Consider the following 24172-nt stretch of genomic DNA (forward strand, 5'->3'; position numbering starts at 1 on the left):
AAATACATTTGCTCTGACATCTCCTGACATGCTAGCCCCGTAGCGGAATTTCACCCCTGACCCCGTCAACATTACGATCTTTCTTCATCATGTAAAAATCCAGGAAAGAGAACCTTTGTTGAAACATGCCAACCGCCTCTCAGTGAAACAGAAGGAATGTTGGCGGCTCCTCAAACTACTGTCAGTGCAAGGGGGAAGAAAAACTCACTCAGTCCGTAAATAAGATTGATAGCCGCTCGCATACCACCAGTTCCCATAGAAGCTTTCCTGCTCTTATCTAATCAGACTGATCTTGCCATCTAATTTCCTGCATGGGCTTATATAAGGAAGGGCCCTGCCAAGTCCATGCTTGTTGAGGTGCTATAAACATCCAACCTCTATCTAACTATCAACCAAGATTTTTTATAACTAACCCAAGATAGACCAGAGCCTGTCGTTTCCAATGGGAGTACATTAATCATAGTTGGCAGAACAAGCAAGGAAGTGGGCAGAGCCAAGCACAAGCTAGTGAGAGCCAATTAGCACATTCTAGCATGTATTTGCATATTTCTGTTAGGGAACGTCTACTCTATGAAGTGTGCGAGTGCAGTAACTCAATTCACTCCTTCTAAACAAAGCCATTTTTTAAAACTTTGGCAAAGGGTAAAGTCTTGGAAACAGAAAACTGTACTGAGATCAAATGTTTCATCGATGAGAAAATGTGCAGAATGTCAGCCAAAATTAATCTAGCTCCATCTTCTCCCACTGCTGATCCATTTGGCTTCCTCTCATCACCATATTTGGTAGTGAGTGGAAACACCAACCGGATGCTTCACATTTATACATCTGGTGAAATATCTGGCTCATTGTTCTGTCTGTGACAGTAACATTGCCTGTGTGAAAATCAACATCATGGACAAATGGACAAATTACCTCGACTAACCTGTACCCCCGCACATTGACTCGGTACCGGTAGCCCCTGTATATAGCCTCGTTATTGTTATTTTATTGTGTTACATTTTAATATTTTTTATTTTGTTTATTTGCTTAACTTTTTCTTGAACTGCACTGTTGGTTAAGGGCTTGTAAGGAAGCATTTCACGTTAAGGTCTACACTTGTTGTATTCGGCACATGCGACAAATAAAGTTAGATTAAAGTTAGAAGTGCTTCTGACTTGACTTAGAGGAAAGACAGCTCTCTATCTGTGGGTCGGTTGCACAACTGATGAGAGTGTGTTCCTCAGTCATCCCTATGAATCAGATGAAACTGGAACTCATAGAAGTATGAACAGCTCAGGGTACATGGAGGTTAACATAAACTCATAGCCACAGCTATCAAGCAAAACAACATTCACACACTCATTACACTGTTGACCAGTGGAGGAAGGGGAGGACCATCCTACTCAGTGAATTTCATAAAAATAGTGAAACATTAAAAAACGTATGCTTTTTAGATAAAACTAGACTAAATAGGTTCACGTCACCAAATACCTGATTAAAGCACACTGTTTTGCAATGAAGGTCTACAGTAACCTCAACAACACTCTGTAGGGTAGCACCATGGTGTAGCCGGAGAACAGCTATTTTCCGTCCTCCTCTGAGGGCATTGACTTCAATACAAAACCTTGGAGGCTCATGTTTCTCACCTCCTTCCATAGACTTGCACAGTAATTATGACGTCTTTCGGAGGACGTCCTCCAAGAGCTCTTGCATCATGAACTGACATGTTGTCCACCTAATCAAAGGATCAGAGAATGAATCTAGTACTGAAAGCATAAGCTACATCTAGCTAGCACTGCAGTACATACAATGTGGATAGTAGTTGACAAAGAGAGAGAAAAGACAAGAGTTGATCAGTTTATTAATTCCTTAAAAAATGAAGGAGAATCAGAGAGAGCATTTTGTTGTATTTTTTTCCACTTTCCCCTCCACTTACTTAGCTAGCTAATGAAGCTAGCTAATTTAACCTACTCTACTCAAACACTCAGCTCAAACAGAGAGGAATGTTATTTATGTTAGCTAGCTGGCTAGGGCTATCCAACACTGGAACTCTCCAAGTCAAGGTAAATGTTCAGTTTTATTAATTTATTGCTACTGGTGGCCCGCCGGTGTAACTGCTAAACTGCTTGCTGTACACTGTACTGCGTGATTGTAGTGGGTTTACTAACACGTTAGTTCTAGTAGCTATGTTGACTATGACATTACTTTAGATAATATGCTAGGTAATATGCTGACAACGACGTAGAATGTGGGTAGTGGTTAGCGGTTATGGTATGAAGGTTTGGCTTGTAAAGTTTTTCTTCCGTTATTATTTGGAATACTCAAGTATTTTGTTTTTGAGTTGACTCATATAAACATCATATCCCGTTTACAATAACACAAAAAATATTGTATTCCATATATGAGAAACCCAGATAAGATGCCTGGGATATGCTGATCTAAGACAGGAGACTGTGTCATGTAAACATCTTATCCTGTTTACTGTTGTTTTTGTGGTCAGGCTCAGTTTAACATATCATGGATATTGTGTGATGTTTCCATCTGATTGTCAAACAAATCACCTCAAAAAGTAGGTTACCTGTACAGCTCCGTCCACCATAATAAGTCCAAAATACTTTAGCCTACTATAATTCATTTACTATAATTTACTATTGGCCACTTTCAACCTTAATTTCGACATGTTTCTGCTTATTATTTCCAACATTTGGTAGGCCATATTATAATTTCTGGCATTAGTTAGGCCATTTGTTTGTCAACTACATTTAGATACATTCAGCTTCTCTTCTGTCATAACTTGTTGCCCCGGAAGACAAACAAAAGTAGTGCTCATCAGTCTTACATCGATAGAAGAATGAATGTATTAGTAATCTAGTTAACACCGGTAAATGACACACACACACAAAGACACACAGGGCACATTGAGTCACATGAGTGAACCTGTCATTCTGCCGTACCCCAGCACATTATCTGTCATTGTCCTGTACTCAGAAACCTCATTGTGGTGTACAGACTAGCTATGACAGCTGGGTCATGTACAGTAGGGCACAGCCGTAGCAATATATTTGGTAAAAATCTGAGTTGTTATTCGACACATCCAGGTAGTATCTTCCCGTTTCACTCAATTTCAAAATGTTTTCTCCATTTTGAACACAACCCAAGTAAAACCAATACAGGCCAATGCGGAGCACTCTTCCCTTTCAAACCAGGGGTTGGAAGTTGGAACCGGTTCAGGGAACAGAACCTAAAACAACTACATTTTTCGAGGAACAGAATCAGAACTGGGAACAAAAGGGATCTATCTTGTTCTGGAACAGAACCATTATTTTTTAAATATAATATATACAGATAATGTATGTCGAGTCAAGCCTCCTCCACCCTCTCTCCTCCCCACCTGCAAAATTTCAGTCGCATCTCGCGCCCTACACTTATGTCTAATGCATGTAAACAACTAGGCCTATAGGTTGCCCGCTCTATAGCAAGCTGCTCTATTTGCACTGAATGGTAAAGTAATTTAATGTTGAGCTTTCAGAGGTTTAAAAAGGAACAGAAAGGAACGATATAAACAATATTCCATTTTTTTTTTGTTCAAACCGGTTCAGAACTTTATTTTGCTTGTTGGAACAGAACAAACAAAAAATATTGGTTCTGTTCTGAACAAAACAATTGGAAAATGATTTGTTACAAACCCCATTTCAAACAGTGAATAATGCACTGTAACCCCCTATCAAATGACAGAAGGCTCATATCCTTATTTTATTTAACCTTTATTTAACTAGGCAAGTCGGTTAAGAACAAATTCTTATTTACAATGACGACCTAACCCCCGGGTAAACTCTCCCCTAATCTGGACGATGCTGGGCCAATTGTGCGCCAACCTATGGGACTATGTAAACAGACCCGACTCAAAACTGTACTGCACATACTGTATAGGCACACACAGGGGTGGTAAAGCACTCAAAGTTACTACACGTGTAGTCTATTTTGTTGTGCATGGAATGTTGAACATAATAAACAACTCTCTATCCACCGGATGTGTACCAAACTCACTAAAAGTGGCAGTAATAAAGCATCTCTTAAAAAAGCCAAACCTTGACCCAGAAAATATCAAAAACTATCGGACTATATTGAATCTTCCATTCCTCTCAAAAAAATTAGAAAAGCTGTTGCGCAGCAACTCACTGCCTTCCTGAAGACAAACAATGTATACAAAATGCTTCAGTCTGGTTTTAGACACCATCATAACACTGAGACTGCACTTGTGAAAGTGGTAAATGACCTTTTAATGGCGTCAGACCGAGGCTCCGCATCTGTCCTCGTGCTCCTAGACCTTAGTGCTGCTTTTGATACCATCGATAACCACATTCTTTTGGAGAGATTGGAAACCCAAATTGGTCTACACGGACAAGTTCTGGCCTGGTTTAGATCTTATCTGTCGGAAAGATATCAGTTTGTCTCTGTGAATGGTTTGTCCTCTGACAAATCAACTGTAAATTTCGGTGTTCCTCAAGGTTCCGTTTTAGGACCACTATTGTTTTCACTATATATTTTACCTCTTGGGGATGTCATTCAAAAACATAATGTTAACTTTCACTGCTATGCGGATGACACACAGCTGTACATTTCAATGAAACATGGTTTCAGACATAAGTGGATGGCTGCAAACGTTCTACTTTTAAACTCGGACAAAACAGAGATGCTTGTTCTAGGTCCCAAGAAACAAAGAGATCTTCTGTTGAATCTGACAATTAATCTTGATGGTTGTACAGTCGTCTCAAATAAAACTGTGAAGGACCTCTGCGTTACTCTGGACCATGATCTCTCTTTTGACGAACATATCAAGACTGTTTCAAGGACAGCTTTTTTCCATCTACGTAACATTGCAAAAATCAGAAACTTTCTGTCCAAAAATGAAAAATGTATCCATGCTTTGTTACTTCTAGGTTAGACTACTGCAATGCTCTACTTTCCGGCTATCCGGATAAAGCATAAACTTCAATTAATGCTAAATATGGCTGCTAGAATCCTGACTAGAACCAAAAAATTTGATCATATTACTCTAGTGCTAGCCTCCCTACACTGGCTTCCTGTTAAGGCAAGGGCTGATTTCAAGGTTTTGCTGCTAACCTACAAAGCATTACATGGCTTGCTCCTACCTATCTTTCTGATTTGGTCCTGCCGTACATACCTACACGTACGCTACGGTCACAAGACGCAGGCCTCCTAATTGTCCCTAGAATTTCTAAACAAACAGCTGGAGGCAGGGCTTTCTCCTATAGAGCTCCATTTTTATGGAATGGTCTGCCTATCCATGTGAGAGACGCAGACTCAGTCTCAACCTTTAAGTCTTTACTGAAGACTCATCTCTTCAGTAAAGGCTCTGGAGCAACGAACCGCCCTTGCTGTATCTGCCTGGCCGGTTCCTCTCTCCACTGGGATTCTCTGCCTCTAACCCTATTACAGGGGCTGAGTCACTGGCTTACTATTGCCCTTTCATGCCTTTCCTAGGAGGGGTGCGTCACTTGAGTGGGTTGAGTCACAGACGTGATCTTCCTGTCTGGGTTGGTGCCCCCCTTTGGGTTGTGCCGTGGCAGAGATCTTTGTGGGCTATACTCGGCCTCGTCTCAGGATGGTAAGTTGGTGGTTGAAGTTATCCCTCTAGTGGTGTGGGGGCTGTGCTTTGGCAAAGTGGGTGGGGTTATATCCTTCCTGTTTGGCCCTGTCTGGGGGTATCATCGGATGGGGCCAGTGTCTCCTGACCCCTCCTGTCTCAGCCTCCAGTATTTATGCTGCAGTAGTTTGTGTCGAGGGACTAGGGTCAGTTTGTTATATCTGGAGTACTTCTCCAGTGTCCTGTGTGAATTTAAGTATGCTCTCTAATTCTCTCTCTTGGATGACCTGAGCCCTAGGACCATGCCTCAGGACTACCTGGAATGACTTCTTGCTGTCCCCAGTCCACCTGGCTGTGCTACTGCACCAGTTTCAACTGTTCTGCCTGCGGCTATGGAACCCTGACCTGTTCACCGGACGTGCTACCGGTCTTCAACTCTCTAGAGACAGCAGGAGCGGTAGATATACTCCTAATGATCGACTATGAAAAGCCAACTGACATTTACTCCTGAGGTGCTGACTTGCTGCACCCTCGACAACTACTGTGATTATTATTATTTGACCATGCAGGTCATTTATGAACATTTGAACATCTTGGCCATGTTCTGTTATAATCTGCACCTGGCACAGCCAGAAGAGGACTGGCCAACCCTCATAGCCTGGTTCCTCTCTAGGTTTCTTCCTAGGTTTTGGCCTTTCTAGAGAGAAGGAATGAATGTGTCAAGAGAAGATGAGGTAAAGTGAGGGAAATAAAAAGTGTAAAGAAAATAAAACCGCCAACAGAACAAATTTTCAAATTCACACACCAAAATCGTTGTTTTTTCCAGGAATAAAACATGTCAAAGTAAAACAGGAGCTATATATTATAATATTTTATTGCTTCATGAAATGTTTGAATTCAAATTCACAACCTTCATATTGTTAGGAGTTAACAGAAATGTCTGCTTGAGGTCAACGCTTTATCTGTTGGACAGCTGGACATACCCATGATTGTCTGCACATAAATTACAAAACACAAAAAAAATAATCTTTGGCATTCTGTTCATAACACAACATATCTAAAATAATTAGAGAAACGTCTGTATAAAATATATTAACCTGTTAGTTCAGAAAAAGGCTCACAGTAAACGAAAACCAAATGGTGTAGTTTGCAGCTTAATCAATGTGGTGAATCTGACCAGCGGATTCACCACATCAGAAAATACACATGAAGAATAATACACAAAAACTATCGGTGAAAAGCAACAAAACAAACTCTTCACCCTCCCCAGGCTGAGAATGGTCTCGCCGGCCTCATGTTTAGAAGTCGGAATAGAAAAACCAGACTATACATTGCATACTGTATCACAACTATTTATAAATCTGTAGAGACTAGTGGAGGCTGCTGAGGGGAGGACGGCTCATAATAATGTCTGGAATGGAGCAAACGGAATGGCATCAAACACATGGAAACCATGCATTTATGTATTTTTTTCCCCATTCCACTCGTCATTACCATGACAGTCCCCAATTAAGGTGCCACCAACCTCCTGTGGTAGAGACAGCTACTGGGGCTTAGGGAATATGGCCAAGGAAAATATGAACATTAAGATTTTGGCATTTTTATTCAATTATAGAGATGGGAGAGTTGTTCTCCTAACTCTGAAGAATTCCATGGCACAGGAATGTGGCCAGATTGTGGGCACATTTTTGCGCGGGGAGGGAATGCCAGTCAAAAGTCCAAAGATAAATTCTACAGACAAGGTTATTTGGAAAAGCGTGAAGCTTTCAGTTCATATTTGGGAATAAGTTCCTGAACTCGTTGTACACAGAAAATATAAATACTTTGGCATACACTGACAGTACAGTGGGATGTTTCCCGTTACAAAACTGAAATACTGTCCCAAGTACCTCGAAAGTTTCACAGTCTCATATACCAAGACAGCTAGCCTGCAGCCACCTGGCTAAGAGAGAAAGAGATCGAGGAAGAGCACCGCTCCCCTCTAAATGTGAAAGCCCACACCCTTATTCCACACATACGCCTCTCATTCTTCAACATTCTTGTCTTCCGTCCATTTTTCAGAGAAACTCTGACCATTGGCGTAGTCAGTTGCTCTGCACAGCTTCCCGAGAGTTCACTACCCTCGAGTGAATCTCTTGTCAAGGATCAAAAGTCGTCCTCAAATGAAGATTTCCACTGCCTCCAAGTCATCCAGGCCTCTTAATGTGTCCAAGGAGGAGGCACAATGTTGTTGCACAGCAGCGTTGTCTTTAAAATAGAAGAGGGCAAACGTGTTAGAGGAGTGGAAACAGTGGAAAATAAGCCACAGTTACAGTACATTATCTGAAACCAAAGAAACATGCTGACGTTTCCAAATTGGGATGATCCAGTCGGGTAAACACGTGTAGTCAATCCTCGGGTCTAAGTGTGACAACATAGCACATTCCGGCAGCCCACAAATGACCTCTAACCTACAGAGCCATCGCCGATTGGATTTTTCTATGGGAGTATGGTTGGTAAATCAATGACTGCCAGGGCACAGCATGTGATACAGTTACAGAGAACGGTTTGGGTGTTTGGGCGACTGTGTGTGAGTGAGAGAGAGAGAGACTACTCACCAATGCTGAGGTTAGAACCAGTGGCTGGCTCCTTGGCCTTAGCGCCATCCTCTGATCCACAGCTCTGGCTGGGGTGAGCTGGGGAGGAGCACCGGAGGAGAGAGAGAGTCTGGTCGTCTGACAAACTCTTACCTACAACACAGTACATGAAAGGGATCAGCCACTGGCACGCAACAGGTGCTGTCATTCTAACCTCAATCCACTTCAATGCTCATTACTATTATAATTATATTTTACAATAACTCCTTACTTAATATTTGATTATGTTGCATGTATGTTGAGAACAACAGTGGCCCCTGAACAGAGCCCTGAGGGACCCCTTGAGTAATATCAATCAATCAAATGTATTTATAAAAAGCCTTTTTTACATCAACAGATGTCACAAAGTGCTGTACAGAAACCCAGCCTAAAACCCCAAATAGCAAGCAATGCAGATGTAGAAGCACAAGTAATAGATTAAAAAAAAGGTGTTATGAGGTTTTTTCGTCTCTGACCCTCATCCTTACTTTTGTTTATGCTGGTGCACTTGGCCGTGCTGACAGGAGTGTACGTGGCGGCAGGCAAACAAGACCCATCCTTCTTGATCTGTTCCTGGTGCAAATGCTGGTGTAGGATATTGAGGACAGCATCCTTCTCCAGAATTTGGGTGTAGAGAGCACAGATCCTATTGACAGGAGAAATATTGAGTCAGATCTCCAATCGTCGCCATCTGATGCAACAAAGTACATTAAACTTATTATACAAAGTATCATAACAGCAATAATACTATACATTCTGAATAATATAGATTTAAAGAAAAAAAAAGTAATATTTATACCGGTTTTCCATCTCCTGGTTTCTGTAGTCAGATACAGGCAGGACCTCATTGAAGCTGTTGTTGGAAGAGTGGCAGGGGGAATGGTTGATGATGGTTGTGTCTCTGGAACAGAGGAAATACATTATTTTAGGAAATGGATGCAGGTAAAAATGTAAAGTATAAAAACGCATTTAGCCTACATGTTTTGAAAATGTTTTCTCCTGTATGTGCATACAGAATACAACCTTTGAGGGATCAATCCCTTAACGTTTAACCTCTGACCCTCACCTCTGAGCAGCGGCGCTGGCGGCCACGTCCATGGCGAACTGCCTCATGGTACTCTCCTCCAAGTATTTCTGCTCCCAGCGCACCATGTCTGCCTCCAGGGCTAAGATACACTCCTCTCTCTCCCTCAGACGCTCGTGCAGGGGGCCCACAGTCACACCCGGCGGGTGAGACTGCCTCTGCTGCGCCCTCAGGCTCTTCAGCTCTTGCTCCAGGCGTGTCCTCAACCTCATCTCCAGGCCCTCACGCTTCTCGCAGGTGGTCTGCAGCTGAGCCAGGGCGCTCTGCAGCCGCTCCACCTTCTCCACGTAGGCCCGCTTGAGGCGCAGCTCCTCCTCCAGCTGCCGTCCCCTGCACCGCTGGGCCTCCAGGGCCTCCTCCAGCTGCTCAGCCCTCAGGCACTGCTCCTCGGCGGAGTTGCGGAGCCGCTGGAGTTCTCGCTCTGCACGCTCTCGCTCAAACTGCTGCTCCTCGTCTGATAGGAGGAAAGAATGAGAAGAGGGGCGAAGAAGCAAAGAGGAGAGAAGAGAAGGAGAAGAAAGAGTAGAAGAGAAGGTTATATATGGTATAGCCAAAAAGCTACAAACTGTACAACATTCACACATAGGATACATTTGGAAGATACGTCAATGAAAAGCTAGTGTTGTGTACTGGGCTGAACACGAGACCTGAAAACCAGTCTTAGTCTAAGGCCACATGGAGCTATTTCGAAGTTGAAAATGAGAGCTTGGACTGTCTTAAGCCATCACACCACCATCGCTTTAACCCTGCTAATACGTCCCAGCGTGGCAGATGGTCCTCATTTGCCCAAGCACTCGTGGAATGTCAAGGGGAAAGGAAGAGGAAGTGATGCGGGCAGCCCCTATCCCTTTGACCCACTTAACAAGAAACATTCCTCCAACCAAGGCCGTACACCTCCAACCCCATCTAGCCTTGGGGAAGGCCCACTGCTTAAAATGACAACGTAAATCAACAACCCTAGGAACCTGATGTTAGGTCAACTGTATTTTGTCATTAATAATTCCTTTTCTGATAATACATTATAATAATTTGGTGGGTGCTTCTATTTGTCCTGTTTTTTGCATATCTAAACTCCCGAGACACCCTCGGAGAGGGGAGTGAAGGTTAGGGTCAGCCATTATCACCAGCGATGATAGAGCAATTAGGGTTAAGTGCCTTGTTCAAAGGTACATGGACCAATTCACTCATCTGCTCTGGGATTCAAACTAGCGACCTTTCAGTTACTGGCCCAATGCTCTAACCGCTAGGCTACATGTGTTTACTGTTGAGGCGTTCTCACCAGATAAGCGGAGGTTATACAACTAAAATTCCTGCATAGAGGATGTAGCTTGGCTACAAGGTGCCGTGCTATGCTCCAATCCTGTGACATGGCTGAAGGTCTAAGACTTGGAGTGGTGTGAGAGAGATGGAATGGATGACACACTTACTTTGCTCGAGCAGTTTGGTCATGATGCGCTGGTTGTGGTCGGCAGCTTCCACTTCTTTGGTGGCGTGTGTTCTCGCATTCTCCAGGCTTTCTGTAACGCAAATATTTAAAGTTTAGGAAAACTGGAAGCATTTTTAAACTGCTATACACTTACACTAAAACAGATTTGTGGCATGGAAATATTTTCACCAGTCCCACTCGAATATAAACCATTATAATCCCCCAAAATGGTTTTGGACCAGTTTTGGGGCATGAACGAAATACAAACAAGCCTGGCCAGTCATTGTCTAACAAACCAGAGAGCTTGTGTTATTTGTAGTCCTTACCTCGGAGGTCTCTGTTGAATTCCTGCAGCCTCCTGATCTCGTCCACCAGTTTTCTCCTCAAGGTCTGCTCCAGGCTCTCCCTCTTACAGCTGCCCTGCAGCAGAGTCTCATGGGCCTTGGATACCCTCTGGACCTCCTGCTCCAACTGAATGGACAGATAGAAGGAAGAGGGGAAAGGAGGACATTTTTGGTCAGCCATCTTGTTTGTTGGTTTAATATCTTTATATGCGTTGGAGATGCAGGGGGTGGGGGTGTTGGTTCAGGCGTAGAAATATGTTTAAGTCAGAAGTTAACATACACCTTGGCCAAATACATTTAAAATCAAGTTTCACAATTCCTGACATTTAATCCTAGTAAAAATTCCCTGTCTTGCGTCAGTTAGGATCACCACATTATTTTAAGAATGTGAAATGTTTGAATAATAGTAGAGAGAATGATTTAGTTCAGCTTTAATTTTTTCAACACATTCCCAGTGGGTCAGAAGTTTACATACACTGAATTAGTATTTGGTAGCATTGCCTTTAAATTGTTTAACTTGGGTCAAACGTTTCAGGTAGCCTCCCACAAGCTCCCACAATAAGTTGGGTGAATTTTGGCCTATTCCTCCTGACAGAGCTGGTGTAACTGAGTCAGGTTTGTAGGTCTCCTTGCTCACACGCACTTTTTCAGTTCTGCCCACAAATTATCTATAGGATTGAGGTCAGGGCTTTGTGATGGCCACTCCAATACCTTGACTTTATCCTTGACTTTGTCATTAAGCCATTTTGCCACAACTTTGGAAGTATGCTTGGGGTCATTTTCCATTTGGAAGACCTATTTGCGACCAAGCTTTAACTTCCTGACTGATGTCTTGAGATGTTGCTTCAATATATCCACATAATTTTCCTTTCTCATGATGGCATCTGTTTTGTAAAGTGCACCAGTCCCTCCTGCAGCAAAGCACCCCTACAACATGATGCTGCCACCCCCGTGCTTCACGGTTGGGATGGTGTTCTTCGGCTTGCAAGCCTCCCCCTTTTTCCTCGAAACCTTTCAAATGGTCATTATGGAAAAACAGTTCCATTTTTGTTTCAGACCAGAGGACATTACTACAAAAAGTACAATCTTTGTTCCTATGTGCAGTTGAAAACCGTAGTCTGGCTTTTATATGGCGGTTTTGGAGCAGTGGCTTCTTCCTTGCCGAGCAGCCTTTCAGGTTATGTCGATATAGGACTCGTTTTACTGTGGATATAGATACTTTTGTACCCGTTTCCTCCAGCATCTTCACAAGGTAATTTGCTGTTGTTCTGGGATTGATTTGCACTTTTCACATCAAAGTACGTTCATCTCTAGGAGACAGAACGCGTCTCCTTCCTGAGCGGTATGACGGCTGCGTGGTCCCATGGTGTTTATACTTGCGTACCATTGTTTGTACAGATGAACGTGGTACCTTCAGGCGTTTGGAAATTGCTCCCAAGGATGAACCAGACTTATGGAGGTCTACAGTTGTTTTTCTTGGGTCTTGGCTGATTTCTTTTGATTTTCATGATGTCAAGCAAAGATGCACTGAGTTTGAAGGTAGGCCTTGAAATACATCCACAGGTACACCTCCAGTTGTTGAAAAACGAGTTTTAATGACTCCAACCTAAGTGCATGTAAACTTCCAACTTCAACTGTATATACATATGGGCATATATACATAAATATCCCTGGGAGCACATTCTGTACATATGGGCACATATACACACAGTATGTAGGCTACACAGTACAAACACTATACGAGTATAATCCAGAGGAATTTGAGCAAACACCACTCCCTGTGTGTGTGTGGCTGATTAATATCTGCATTCCTGGGAGCTAACAATCACGCTGGCTTTTCAGGTGTGGCTAGTTCACTCACACAGAGAGAGAGATGGAGGTCTGGGCAGGTTGCCAGTGTGGGAAAGGTGTGCATGCCTGTGCCTGTGGAAACAGAAACAGGCAAAGAAGTGGAAAAGTAGAGACGCCCACCATTACAGCAGCCACTCGGGCATGTCTACTCAGGCCTGTGGCCCGACAGTCCGGGGAAACTTTCCAACCCTGCTAATTATCATTCTTTAAGGCTGAGGGAGCACGAGGGGCGGGGTGACGTAACTCCAAAAGGAGACCAGCAGCAGTTTATGCATTCACCATAGAGATAGAAAGATGGATATAACCCGTTTTAGCATGGACATTGCCATCGAGGGCTTCCACCATTTTAAAGATGAGTCCTCAATCTAGCTCTATCTACCAAGATAAATGGGTGAAGTCTTATCAGTCAGTGTTGTTGCCACCATCTTGATTCATAATAGTAGACAATAACATACTGACATGGGGTTGTCAAGAGGAGTAAACAGTTTTGTCAGGAACATTTTATGAGCTGGTCAATAAAAAGGCGCGAAAAGAGACGCGAAAAGTGACGAAAACAAATGGGGTTGAAAGAGGATGACAGTAAAAGAGGATTAAAAAAAGGATGATTGATGAAAAGTGAAAATGCAGTGGGATCAAAGTACAATAGAGTCCTTTCAGTTGACACACACAGACCTGCCACCTGCCACGGCAAGCAGAATGTCTCTGTCTCGGCTCTCTGAGCATGTCAGCTGTGCCAGGGGTCACAAACCCATCGACTGCTGTCTGACATTCCCTGGATAGGACCGAAAATCTATGGCCTCTCTGGAACTAAAGGGCACACAAGCACATACGCACGACCCCCATCTGCAGAACAATGCAGGGAGTGTGGATACAGTAACAGCCTCTGGGCTCTATGGGGTCTCTATGTACAGCCAATGGTAGCAGCTGTTGTAATGATCTCCCGGGGTCGCTGCACAGTGCTACTTGGCTTGTGTTTCCTCCATTCCCTTCATTAAGTGGCACATGTTGTGGACTTCAGTACTTTGTTATTCAGTATGGGCATGCCAACTTGAGAAGTTAAGTGTTTTGTGTAACTCAAAGTTCATCATGCATTGATGACCGAGGAAAACATGAAAAAAAAGTCTGATATGCACCTGTCCTGTATCTCGTGAATAGGTCCTCCAAAATTAACATCAGTCCTTCACGCATACAACGGCACAAACCATTCCAATGTCATGTCGCCATCTTCGAGATGGACAAAAAAGGAGAACGGTTCTCACCTTGTGGATGCGGCAGGCCTTCTCTCGGTGGCCCTCCAGCTCCTGTCTCAGCCTCTCGTTCTCCAGCACCAGCAGGTCCATCTGCCTTGGCTCAAATCTGCCTGGGCCCGCATACCTGTGAGGAGGGACGTGTGTTGTTGAGTTCACTAGATATCCAAAGATTTACAACTACAACAGTCTTTCGATGAGTGTGACTAACATAGCCCCTTAGCTCATAGAACCGTGGTTACGTGAGCAACCTACATTTGTTAGGCATCCTAGGTATTACAAGCACCCTATATTAGAATGAACACATCAACTCCACCCTAGGTAGGTTGGCTTCCAAAGTGTTTTCAGAAAGGCAATTGGAATTCCAACCTGCGCATGTAATGACTCACAACGCATGCTAGGAGGTTTGGAATGCAAGGCACCGATGACATATAGCCAATGACACACGGCTTGAAGTCCATTATGCGTACGGCTTTGCCCACAGAAATTAACACACTATGAAATGTGTGATGGCTGTTGATTCAGGGCAATGACAATCAAATGGTGGGTACACCTTTGCATGATCTTTCTATATGACACACACACACACACACACACACACACACACACACACACACACACACACACACACACACCTGCTGAAATGCCTTAGTACCTGTGCTGCTGGATCTGGAGTGACTGGGGCATGTCCCTGTACACACACTGGGGCTCTTGAACGTGGATGGGCATATAACCTTGGGACATAATGGTAACCGATGAGTATTCTGGGTGTGGGATGTGTTGGTCCTGGAGGCCTTGTGGGGGGGCGTAGTAACCCAGCTCTGGGTAGCTCTGTGAGGAGCTCTTCGCCGCCTCCGACTTCGCCATGGCACAATTTCTCTCCAGAGACAGCTGCAGGAGACGCTCGCTGAGCGACCGCACGTGCCCTCGCTTTAACTCAATCAGCTCCTCCGCTGCACGGTAGTCCGCATCACGCAGGAAGGTCCCCTCGCGGAGCTGCTTGTGGGGGGCCGGGGCGGGTGCCCAATGCTGAGCCAGGTATTGGGAGTGGGCCTTGGCCTGCTCGTAGGTGGGCAGCTCCTCTCCGTGGAGCTGGTAGAGCTGGTAGCTGCTCTCCGAGTGCTGGTAGTCTCCATGGTGCTCCTGGCCCTGGGGCTCCTGACGGGTGGACAACTGGAGGAATGAGGAGTCCTCCTGGGTGAGGCTCTCCAGGGAGGAGCGGGGGCTTCTACTGTGGCCCTCTTCTGCTCCGCTCCCTGGTCCTCCGCCAGGGGACCCTCCACTGCCTCCGCGCAGTGCCTGCTGCTGGATGGCCAGGAGGGTGCGGGCATCTGTGGGGTTGCCATAGCGTAGTTGTTCCTGGATGAGGCGGTGCAGGACCGTGCCAGACGGCTCTTCTGTAGACACCATGTTGGTTCCGTTGTTCGAAGCTGGTGATCAGGGGTAGACGAGGTGTTTATGGATGACCATGAAACTGGAATATGAAAAACAATGAAAATCAATAAGAATACAGGTAATAAGAACTGGCAAGTAGGCCTACACCTAAAACTGGATACTTGATCATATACAACATTAACAGGAGGCCAGTCAATAATTTGCATGATAACGCAAATGTTGTGTGGTCATCCAAAACATTACTGTAGAATAATGTAGACTGCAAAAAACTACTAATATTCATTTTTTTAAGCCCATACATTCCTCAAGGCCTACAGGAAGTCAAGTAAAAATCAACAATATATTCACTACTTTTGAGTGATGTCATTCCATGCATTGCCTTGTAGTAATAATTGTTTTTAAAATTGAAATAGTGAAGCGCATACAGTATTAATTGACACATTTGTTAAATCCACAACATTATGGATAAAATGTTTGTTGTTCATGAAAAGTTTCATAGAAGTAACTTTGCGACGAAGGGAAAAGTTGCATTTGAAATTCCATTCTAACAGAGGAGCCAAGCAAATAGCTCTAGAAACATAGAAACAGTTTTAGGAATAGGAACCAACAAGTGCTCATGGTGTAGCGTACACAGAAATGATTAACTATAATATAACTTCTGTGAACTTGTGTTTACGCACAATGGCTAATTCAAGGCTTAAATGTTACAAAATAGCCGAAAGCGCACATTTCCCATACACACACACGTAACCATTCTTACCAGTTCACACTCGCATTCCAGCGAAACGTTTTTAATAACTTAAAAATAAAAAATAAATTAAGCCAAAGTAATCCACAATGTTTCGTTTAAATCGTTCTCGTCCTTCCAGAAGGAGTTTTGTGGTCTACTCTTTTCGGAACTTGCTCCACACTGACATGGTTGTCGAGCACAGAGAGATAATAAGTAACTGAGCAGAGACTGAAGTCGGAATGCCTGGAATGTAGCGCGCGCGAGGTCCCTCGGGGATCAAAAGCGTAAACCACACGGTTCCAATGGGGGAGGTGGAGGACGAACTGAATAACTGCAGTTCTACTCACAACCATGAGGATGGCGTGTTATGGAGTTGGAACATCAATGCTTATGCATTTGTTCTTGATCATAAACAAAACTCAGCGATTCATTATAGAGAAATAAGCAGGCAGGAGTACATAGGCCTAAACATGTCATAAAGATGAAAACATGCGGACAATGTCTAAGACTTAAGTAAATATTCCTAGTTTCCAAACATCTCTCATTGTCTGTCTGAGATTATTCCGTTGCAGATATTTAGTGTGTAGTAATATACATCTATAGATTTGTTTTGACACATTTCATTCAAGGGCAACTGTGCATGTAACCAACTGAGCATGTAACCAACTGTGCATGTAACCAACTGTGCATGTAACCATTCAGTCAATATGGCGCTATAGGTTTCAGCTAATGAAAAAGTCTATAGATTCAGGACTCTACACAACTAATCTATTTGTATCTAGTGCCGAGTGTAGCCATTGACTTGTGTGTGAGATGAGCATCTCAGCAGGACAGGAAGGGAAGGGAAAGTGGATAGCCAGTTGCACAACTGAATGCATTCAACTGAAATATGTCCTCAGCATTAAACCCCACCCCTCTGAATCAGAGGGGGGGGGGGTTGCCTGCGACCACGTCATCGGCACCTGGGGAGCAGTTAGGAGACAGAGTGGGGTGAGGAGAGGTGTATGTACTGTAGGCAGCTGTCCATTGCAATCTGTGGCTTCAGTCTTCCCCGTGACCAGGACATTAAAAGGATTTGTGCCTAATGCAATACATGATGCAGAGTGGTAGAGAATTCCAAACAGGAGCACCTGCTGGACTATGGGTTCAAATCTCAAAAACACTATATATACAAAGGTATGTGGACACACCTTCAAATGAGGGGATTTGGCTATTTCAGCCACACCTGTTGCTGACAGGTGTATAAAATTGAACACACAGCCATGCAATCTTCATAGACAAACATTAGCAGTAGAATAGACTTACTGAAGAACTTAGTTACCTTCAACGTGGCACCTTCAGAGGATGCCACCTTTCCAAAAAGTTAGTTCGTCAAATTTCTGCCCTGCTTGAGCTGCCCCGGTCAACTGTAAGTGCTTTAATTGTGAAGTGGAAAAGTTTAGGAGCAACAACGGTTCAACAGCGAAGTGGTAGGCCACACAAGCTGACCTAACGGGACCGCCGAGTGCTAAAGCACATAGCGCATAAAAATAATCTGTCCTTGGTTGCAACACTCACTACCAAGTTCCAAACTGCCTCTGGAAGCAACTTCAGCACAATAACTGTTCTTCGGGAACTTCATGAATTGTTTTTCCAAGGCTGAGCAGCCGCACACAAGCCTAAGATCCCCATGCGCAATGCCATGCGTCATCTGGAGTGGTGTAAAAGCTTGCCGCCATTGGACTCTGGAGGTGTGGCAATGCGTTCTCTGGAGTGAGGAATCACGCTTCGCCAACTGGTAGTCCGACGGACTAATCTAGGTTTTGCAGATGCTAGGAGAAAGCTACCTTCCCCAATCAGCTCAGGGATTTGAACATGCAACCTTTCAGTTACTAGTCCAATGCTCTAACCACTAGGCTACGCTGCCGCCCCAATGGACTCTATGTCTATGTAAATGGATCCGATTTGTTACTTATGGCCCAAAAGATGGAATCTGCCTTTCAGACTGGCCCCCAAACTGGCGTAGATGTTGCGTATATAGCCCGAAACTAACTGTGACCCTTCTCCTTTACTGACCTTTCAGCAACCAGAAACACTGGCCAGAAACTTCAAAGGACTACTGAAAAATCAAAACTCGTAGTTAGCCAATTGTTTTGCCAACTTCTCTGCAGGTATGTGGAAACTGGCTTCAGGCACTTGTTCTGAGAAAGTTTAGTCTTTTCTTTTTACCTCTCGTGGTTAAGGTGAGGCTGGGAGAGGGAGGAAGCTGAACCAACAACTCAAGTCTCCAGTCTATATTTTGAAGGAAATGTGGATTGTCGGATGAAGCTTCTGATGTTAGAATCAGGGTCTTTGGAAGCAAGGGTATTCTTGGCAACACATCAAAACCTCCCAGGCAAACTTAACAAACATTGGCATTTTCAAAATTTGGGAAGGTGAAAACAACAGTCCTACATAATACATTCCACAACGTAGTGCCTTGCTGAACGCAGCCCACAGCTCATTACTCTCTGTTTAAATTACATCCAACATCCTGATAATGCATTTCCTCTGGTGTGTGTCCCCTGGGATTCACTGTCCCGCCTTTATTAAAGCACACATTCCACGTTTTGAGTGGTGGTGGGTATTCTTAAACATACTTTTTAAAATTAACATAGCCAAGTTGTCTGGGTGGCCATTTGTAATATGTTTATTAAATAGGCAAGTCAGTTAAGAACAAATTCTTATTTACAATGATGGCCTAGGAACAGTGGGTTAACTGACTTGTTCAGGGGCAGAACAACAAATGTTTACCTATTCAGCTCAGGGATTTAATCTAGCGACCTTTCGGTTACTGGACCAACGCTCTAACAACTAGGCTACCTGCCGCCTGACGCATGTAATAGGGCCGGGCGCAAGGTCAACAAGGTGTTAAAGGCATGTTTGAGTTTCCCCTTGAATGTGGACACCCTCATTAAAAGCATTGTTTGTTTTTAACACCTCCCCACTACTTCCTCTCGCCCCGACCCTCACCTCTCTTTGTCTCCGCCTGTTAACAACAAGCCTCTGGCTATTTGCCCCCATTGTGGCAGACTTCCTGTGAACTTCCAAAGGAATGTCAAGTGGCGTGTACCTTTGAAATAATGGACATTGAAAGGAGCCATTCCTGGTTCTAGTGGAATCCAAAATCGCTGGTCTTAAAATTTCCTGCTGTCTGTGCACTCGGGCGGGCTTCAGTTAACCAAAGTTAAAGCCCCATGGGTTGTGGGTACAAAAAGTAATTGTGGAAGGAAGGAGCTTTCCTGGAGCTGTGTGATAGACAAAGCAGGCTAGCATTACTACACTGAATGACTTATTCTAAGAGAGGGTAGGAGGAGAGGCCATCTCACTGAGGACTGGGTTTCTGTCCTGAGGCTCGGAGGGAACAATAGGATAACATGGGATTGAAACTGGACATGATAGAACCGTGTAGAGGAGAGTAGAATTCTAAAGGGGTCAGATAAAATGGGATAGGATAGTGGGGTATTGAATAGTGTGGCACAGAATGGAATACCGCTTAATACGATAAGGTGGGATGGAGAGGAATGCAATTGGATAGGGTTGTATTTGGACGGGATTAATTCCTTCTATAGATAGGGATCACATAGAATGTGTTGGGGTGGTATTTTGTTCTGTTACTTCAATGACATTGCATATTCCCAGGTATTCATATTTCAAGATAGAACGACTGACTTTTTATGTACTTTTGAATCATTCTGGGAACAGGTCTCAGATCAAGACAAGTGCGGTCTAGCGTTGTTTATTTGGTTAAAATTCCTCTATTAAATTCTGACAGAACCCTTATGAGGAAACACAGAATTATTGCTGCAATTACTACAGCACGTTATTGAGCAATCTCCCGCTTGCTCCATCCACTCCAGTTGAAGGGAATTTCCAGTAAAGTTTATAACTGACACATACAGTATCAGACAATGACTCATGGGGGCAGAATCCTTCAAGTCTGTGACTAGACCACACTGCTGTTACAGGTGTGTGTAAAAACACCACAAGTATTGGCTGGTCAACGTGTTGGAAACAACTTGAAGGCTCAATTGTACACATTTCGAACCTGTTGAAAGAATTCAAGAACCTGATGAAAGAATGTAACTAGTGTGTGTGTGTGTGTTTGTGTACTGTTGTGTGTTTGATGTAGTGTATCTGAACAGCACTCCCACTCTCTCCTGGCTTTCTGGGTCAAACTGGACTTGTGACACTTTTTTCCTGTGCCTTGATATCTGAGACACACTGTCACGCCCTGGCCTTAGTATTTCTGTGTTTTCTTTATTATGTTGGTTAGGCCAGTGTGTGACATGGGTGATTTATGTGTCTTGTTTTGTCTAGGGGTTTTGTAGTCTATGGGGTTGTGTTCAGTTGAGTGTTCTAGGTAAGTCTATGGTTGCCTGGAGTGGTTCTCAATCAGAGGCAGGTGTTTATCGTTGTCTCTGATTGGGAACCATATTTAGGCAGCCATATTCTTTAGGTATTTTGTGGGTGATTGTTCCTGTCTCTGTGTTTTGCACCAGTTAGGAATGTTTCGGTTTTGCCACGTTTTTGTATTTGTATAGTGTTTACGTTTTCGTCTTTATTAAAGATGCTTAACAATAACCACGCTGCATATTGGTCCGATCCCTGTTTCACCTCTTCAGAGGAGGAAGAAAACCGTTACACACACTACTCATGAAAACAGTATGCAGGATGAGGATCGGTGCCGATGGGAATGAATTCAGCAACGGAAAATAAAAAAAGTCTTTGGCCATTTTCCCCTTTTCCATGGGTGCTTTTGAGACACTCTTCTCGCTATGTGTTTAGGCTCTTACCCCACCGTTCCTCTCCCCCTTGTTGAAAATACAGAGAATGTCATGACATTACCATGGTGAATTTGCTTTTCTCCATCTGAAAACAAATAGTTGGCATTTGCTCTCACATATTACTCACGCCGCTGAGGGCATATAGTTGAGTGTCACCGTAATCAGTGGTGTAAAGTACTTATGTAAAAATACTTTAAAGTACTAAAGCCTCTTAGGGCTAGGGGGCAATGTTTGGAAATTTGGATGAATGAAGTGCCCAAAGTAAACTGCCTGTTACTCAGGTCCAGAAGCTAGGATATGCATATAATTGGAAGCATTGGATGGAAAACACTCTGAAGTTTTTAAAACTGTTCAATTCATGTCTGTGAGTATAACAGAACTGATATGGCAGGCGAAAGCCAGAGGAAATTCCATCAGGAAAATGTTTTTCTGAGGTCACAGTCCATTTCATTGCTTCCACTAGATGTCAACAGTCTTTAGAAAGGGTTTCAGGCTTGTTTTTTGAAAAATGATTGAGTAGTTTTTCCAAGGTGTCTCTCACTAGGAATGTAGTCTTGTTGAGCGCATGAATGAGGTGCACGCTCTTCGTTATTTATCTTCCCTATTGAACATATTATTCTCTGTCTTCAATTTTATAATTTATTTTGATATTAGAGTACCTGCGGATTAATTAGAAACATCGTTTGACTTGTTTGGACAAACTTTACTGGTAACTTTTTGGATTCGTTTGTATGCATGTTGAGCGAGTGGATTACTGAATCAAGCGCGCCACCTAAACTGACATTTTTGGGATATAAAGGACTTTATTGAACAAAACGACCATTTGTTGTGTAGCTGGGACCATGGGGACTGCAAACAGAGGAAGATCTTCAAAGGTAAGTGATTTATTTTATTTCTATTTGTTACAATTGTGACGCCTTTGCTGGTTTGGAAAATAGTTTTGGTGTGGGGCACTGTCTTCAGATAATCACATGATATGCTTTCGTTGTAAAGCCTTTTTGAAATCTGACAATGCGGTTGGATTAATAAGAAGTGAAGCTTTTAAATGATGCAGGACACTTGTATGTTCATGAATGTTTAATATTACAATTTTGTAATTTGAATTTGGCACGCTCCAGCTTCACTGGATGTTGTCGATTTTGATCCTGCAAGTGGGATCTGTGAGCTTAAGTCGTTTTTTGGGGTATCTGTACTTTACTATTTATGTTTTTGACAACTTTTACTTCACTACATCCCTAAAGAAAATGATGTACTTTTTACTCCATACATTTTCCCCGACACCCAAAAGTACTTGTTACATTTTGACAGGAAAATGGTCCAATTTACACACTTATCAAGAGAACATCTCTGGTCATCCCTACTGCCTCTGATCTGGCGGACTCACTAAACACAAATGCTTCGTTTGTAAATTATGTCTGAGTGTTGGCTATGCATCAATAAAAAAAAAATATAGAAAATTGTGCCGTCTGGTTTGCTTAATATAAGGAATTTGAAACTGTTTATACTTTTACTTTTGAAACTTAACTTCTCTCTCTCTCTCCCTAATCTCACAAACACATTAACGGTGGTCTGTCTTCACTGTGTTTAAGCTGTTCGGAACACAAAATATCTTCACAAGTTCCTAGATTCTTAAGATAATGTTTTTTAAAGTGTTAAAACAGGTGGAAACGAATCATTAAGACAGACATGACAACAACTCTTGTTAGAAATAACTCTTTGCATTCTCATAAACTTCCAAGCAGGGTCTGCTTAGGGTGCATGGCATCCTGCAGCATGTACTTCTCCCCATAACAGTATTTGTTCCCTGCACCTGTGGATTTTGGTTGGAAGTGCCGTACACTACTTTGAAAAAAGAAAACCTATAGTTGCCACAGGCAATCAGGCCTATGCTTTCAAGGCTTAGATCCTCAACAAGGAAATGTGTTGTGCAGCATACAGGCAAAACTATCAATGGCATTGAAGAATCACCCTTTGTAAGGCCGACCTGAAGATTAAAGCAACTAAACGGAATTACAACACCTACTACACAAAAACTACAAAGTGCTTGATTGTCCATGATTTTTGTGCATAGAACTTGCAAAGTACAAGCCCATGAGGTTTTTCCTTTACAGTCACTCATTCAAAAGGTCTAAGTAAGTGAGAGACGAATGACACGGCAGTTCTGTGTCCAACCATGACATCCGTTTCTAAAAAGGTCCTTTGGCCAATCAGGGCGGGAGTTCATGGGAATGCCAATCATTCAGCCATGCTCGGCATGTGTGCCCCCCAGGACATAGCTATCTGCTGCCGTTGCTGACTCTGCCATTGCTGACCCGGCACATTGCGGAGGATCAGTCATGTTGGCCACAGGCAGCGTGGTGGAAAGAGCGAGCCCTTTATGACTGGAGAGGAGATTCAAACCTCTGAGGGACTTTCCATATGGCCTGGAGGGAAGTTTATATGTGTTGGTTATTAGTGTTGGTTATTATTATGCTTAGATGGGCTGTTACTAAGCATGGTTAGCCAAAGGGGATAGATTGGCCATATCTGTCATTAGTAGAGTACATTGTTAAATTTGTTTTCTGAGCATATGACTTGATAAAAAAAAACAACATTAAACTCTGTCTTGTACTACAGTTTATGTCCGCACTCCATGGAAATTTAATTTGCAAAATCATTTAAAAAAATCCCCATAAAAATATGTCTATTTAAACTAGAGATATCTCATGGAGATAGATAGAGGACTTATCTTTATATCTGTGCCATCATAGGGTCTGTGACAGCATGGGCAGCACCATTGATGCTAAAACCCATAGGAATCCCCTCCCTGTTGACTACTTTGACTACTTTAAAATGTTAGAGGCATGGTGGAAGCCCTCAATGGCGCTGCCCATGCTAAAACTGAGTTTTTGCCATTAGAGGCTTCTATTATTCTCTATGAGATATCTATATATGTTTGTTTTTTCCTGAGCTTTCTTATATCTCTCAGATATAGGACAGACACTTCAAAACATACTTCCTTTTGATTTATTGTCGGAATATCCATTTTTTTCATGTATGGGCTAATAGCAGTAAGGCCAAATTCAATGTTTAATAAAAAAAATGTTGA

General features: G+C 43.1%; 1 protein-coding gene across 1 annotated transcript; it reads right to left on the bottom strand.

The window, feature by feature from the left end:
• Positions 1 to 6438: 6438 nt before the first annotated feature.
• LOC139375894 (angiomotin-like 2a) lies at positions 6439 to 16479 on the bottom strand. Its single transcript, XM_071117842.1, has 10 exons — positions 16310 to 16479; positions 14810 to 15628; positions 14167 to 14281; positions 11039 to 11183; positions 10714 to 10803; positions 9269 to 9740; positions 9002 to 9103; positions 8691 to 8848; positions 8185 to 8316; positions 6439 to 7834 (listed from the first exon to the last, which is right to left on the bottom strand). The coding sequence occupies exons 2-10, from the start codon at positions 15562 to 15564 to the stop codon at positions 7746 to 7748; spliced, it is 2058 nt and encodes a 685-aa protein (XP_070973943.1). The 5' UTR covers positions 15565 to 15628; positions 16310 to 16479; the 3' UTR covers positions 6439 to 7745.
• Between the last annotated feature and the right edge of the window lie 7693 nt (positions 16480 to 24172).

Source organism: Oncorhynchus clarkii, chromosome 20, assembly GCF_045791955.1.
Source record: "Oncorhynchus clarkii lewisi isolate Uvic-CL-2024 chromosome 20, UVic_Ocla_1.0, whole genome shotgun sequence".
NCBI lineage: Eukaryota > Metazoa > Chordata > Actinopteri > Salmoniformes > Salmonidae > Oncorhynchus > Oncorhynchus clarkii.

What these genes read in the sequence shown, in the direction of transcription:
- LOC139375894 (XM_071117842.1), bottom strand. Translation starts at nt 15,564, where the DNA reads ATGGTGTCTACAGAAGAGCCGTCTGGCACGGTCCTGCACCGCCTCATC. An exon ending in AGGCCTGCCGCATCCACAAG is followed by an intron (nt 11,184 to 14,166) that starts GTGAGAACCGTT and finishes CTGTCCATTCAG; the next exon opens with TTGGAGCAGGAGGTCCAGAG. An exon ending in TGGTTCTAACCTCAGCATTG is followed by an intron (nt 7,835 to 8,184) that starts GTGAGTAGTCTC and finishes TCTATTTTAAAG; the next exon opens with ACAACGCTGCTGTGCAACAA.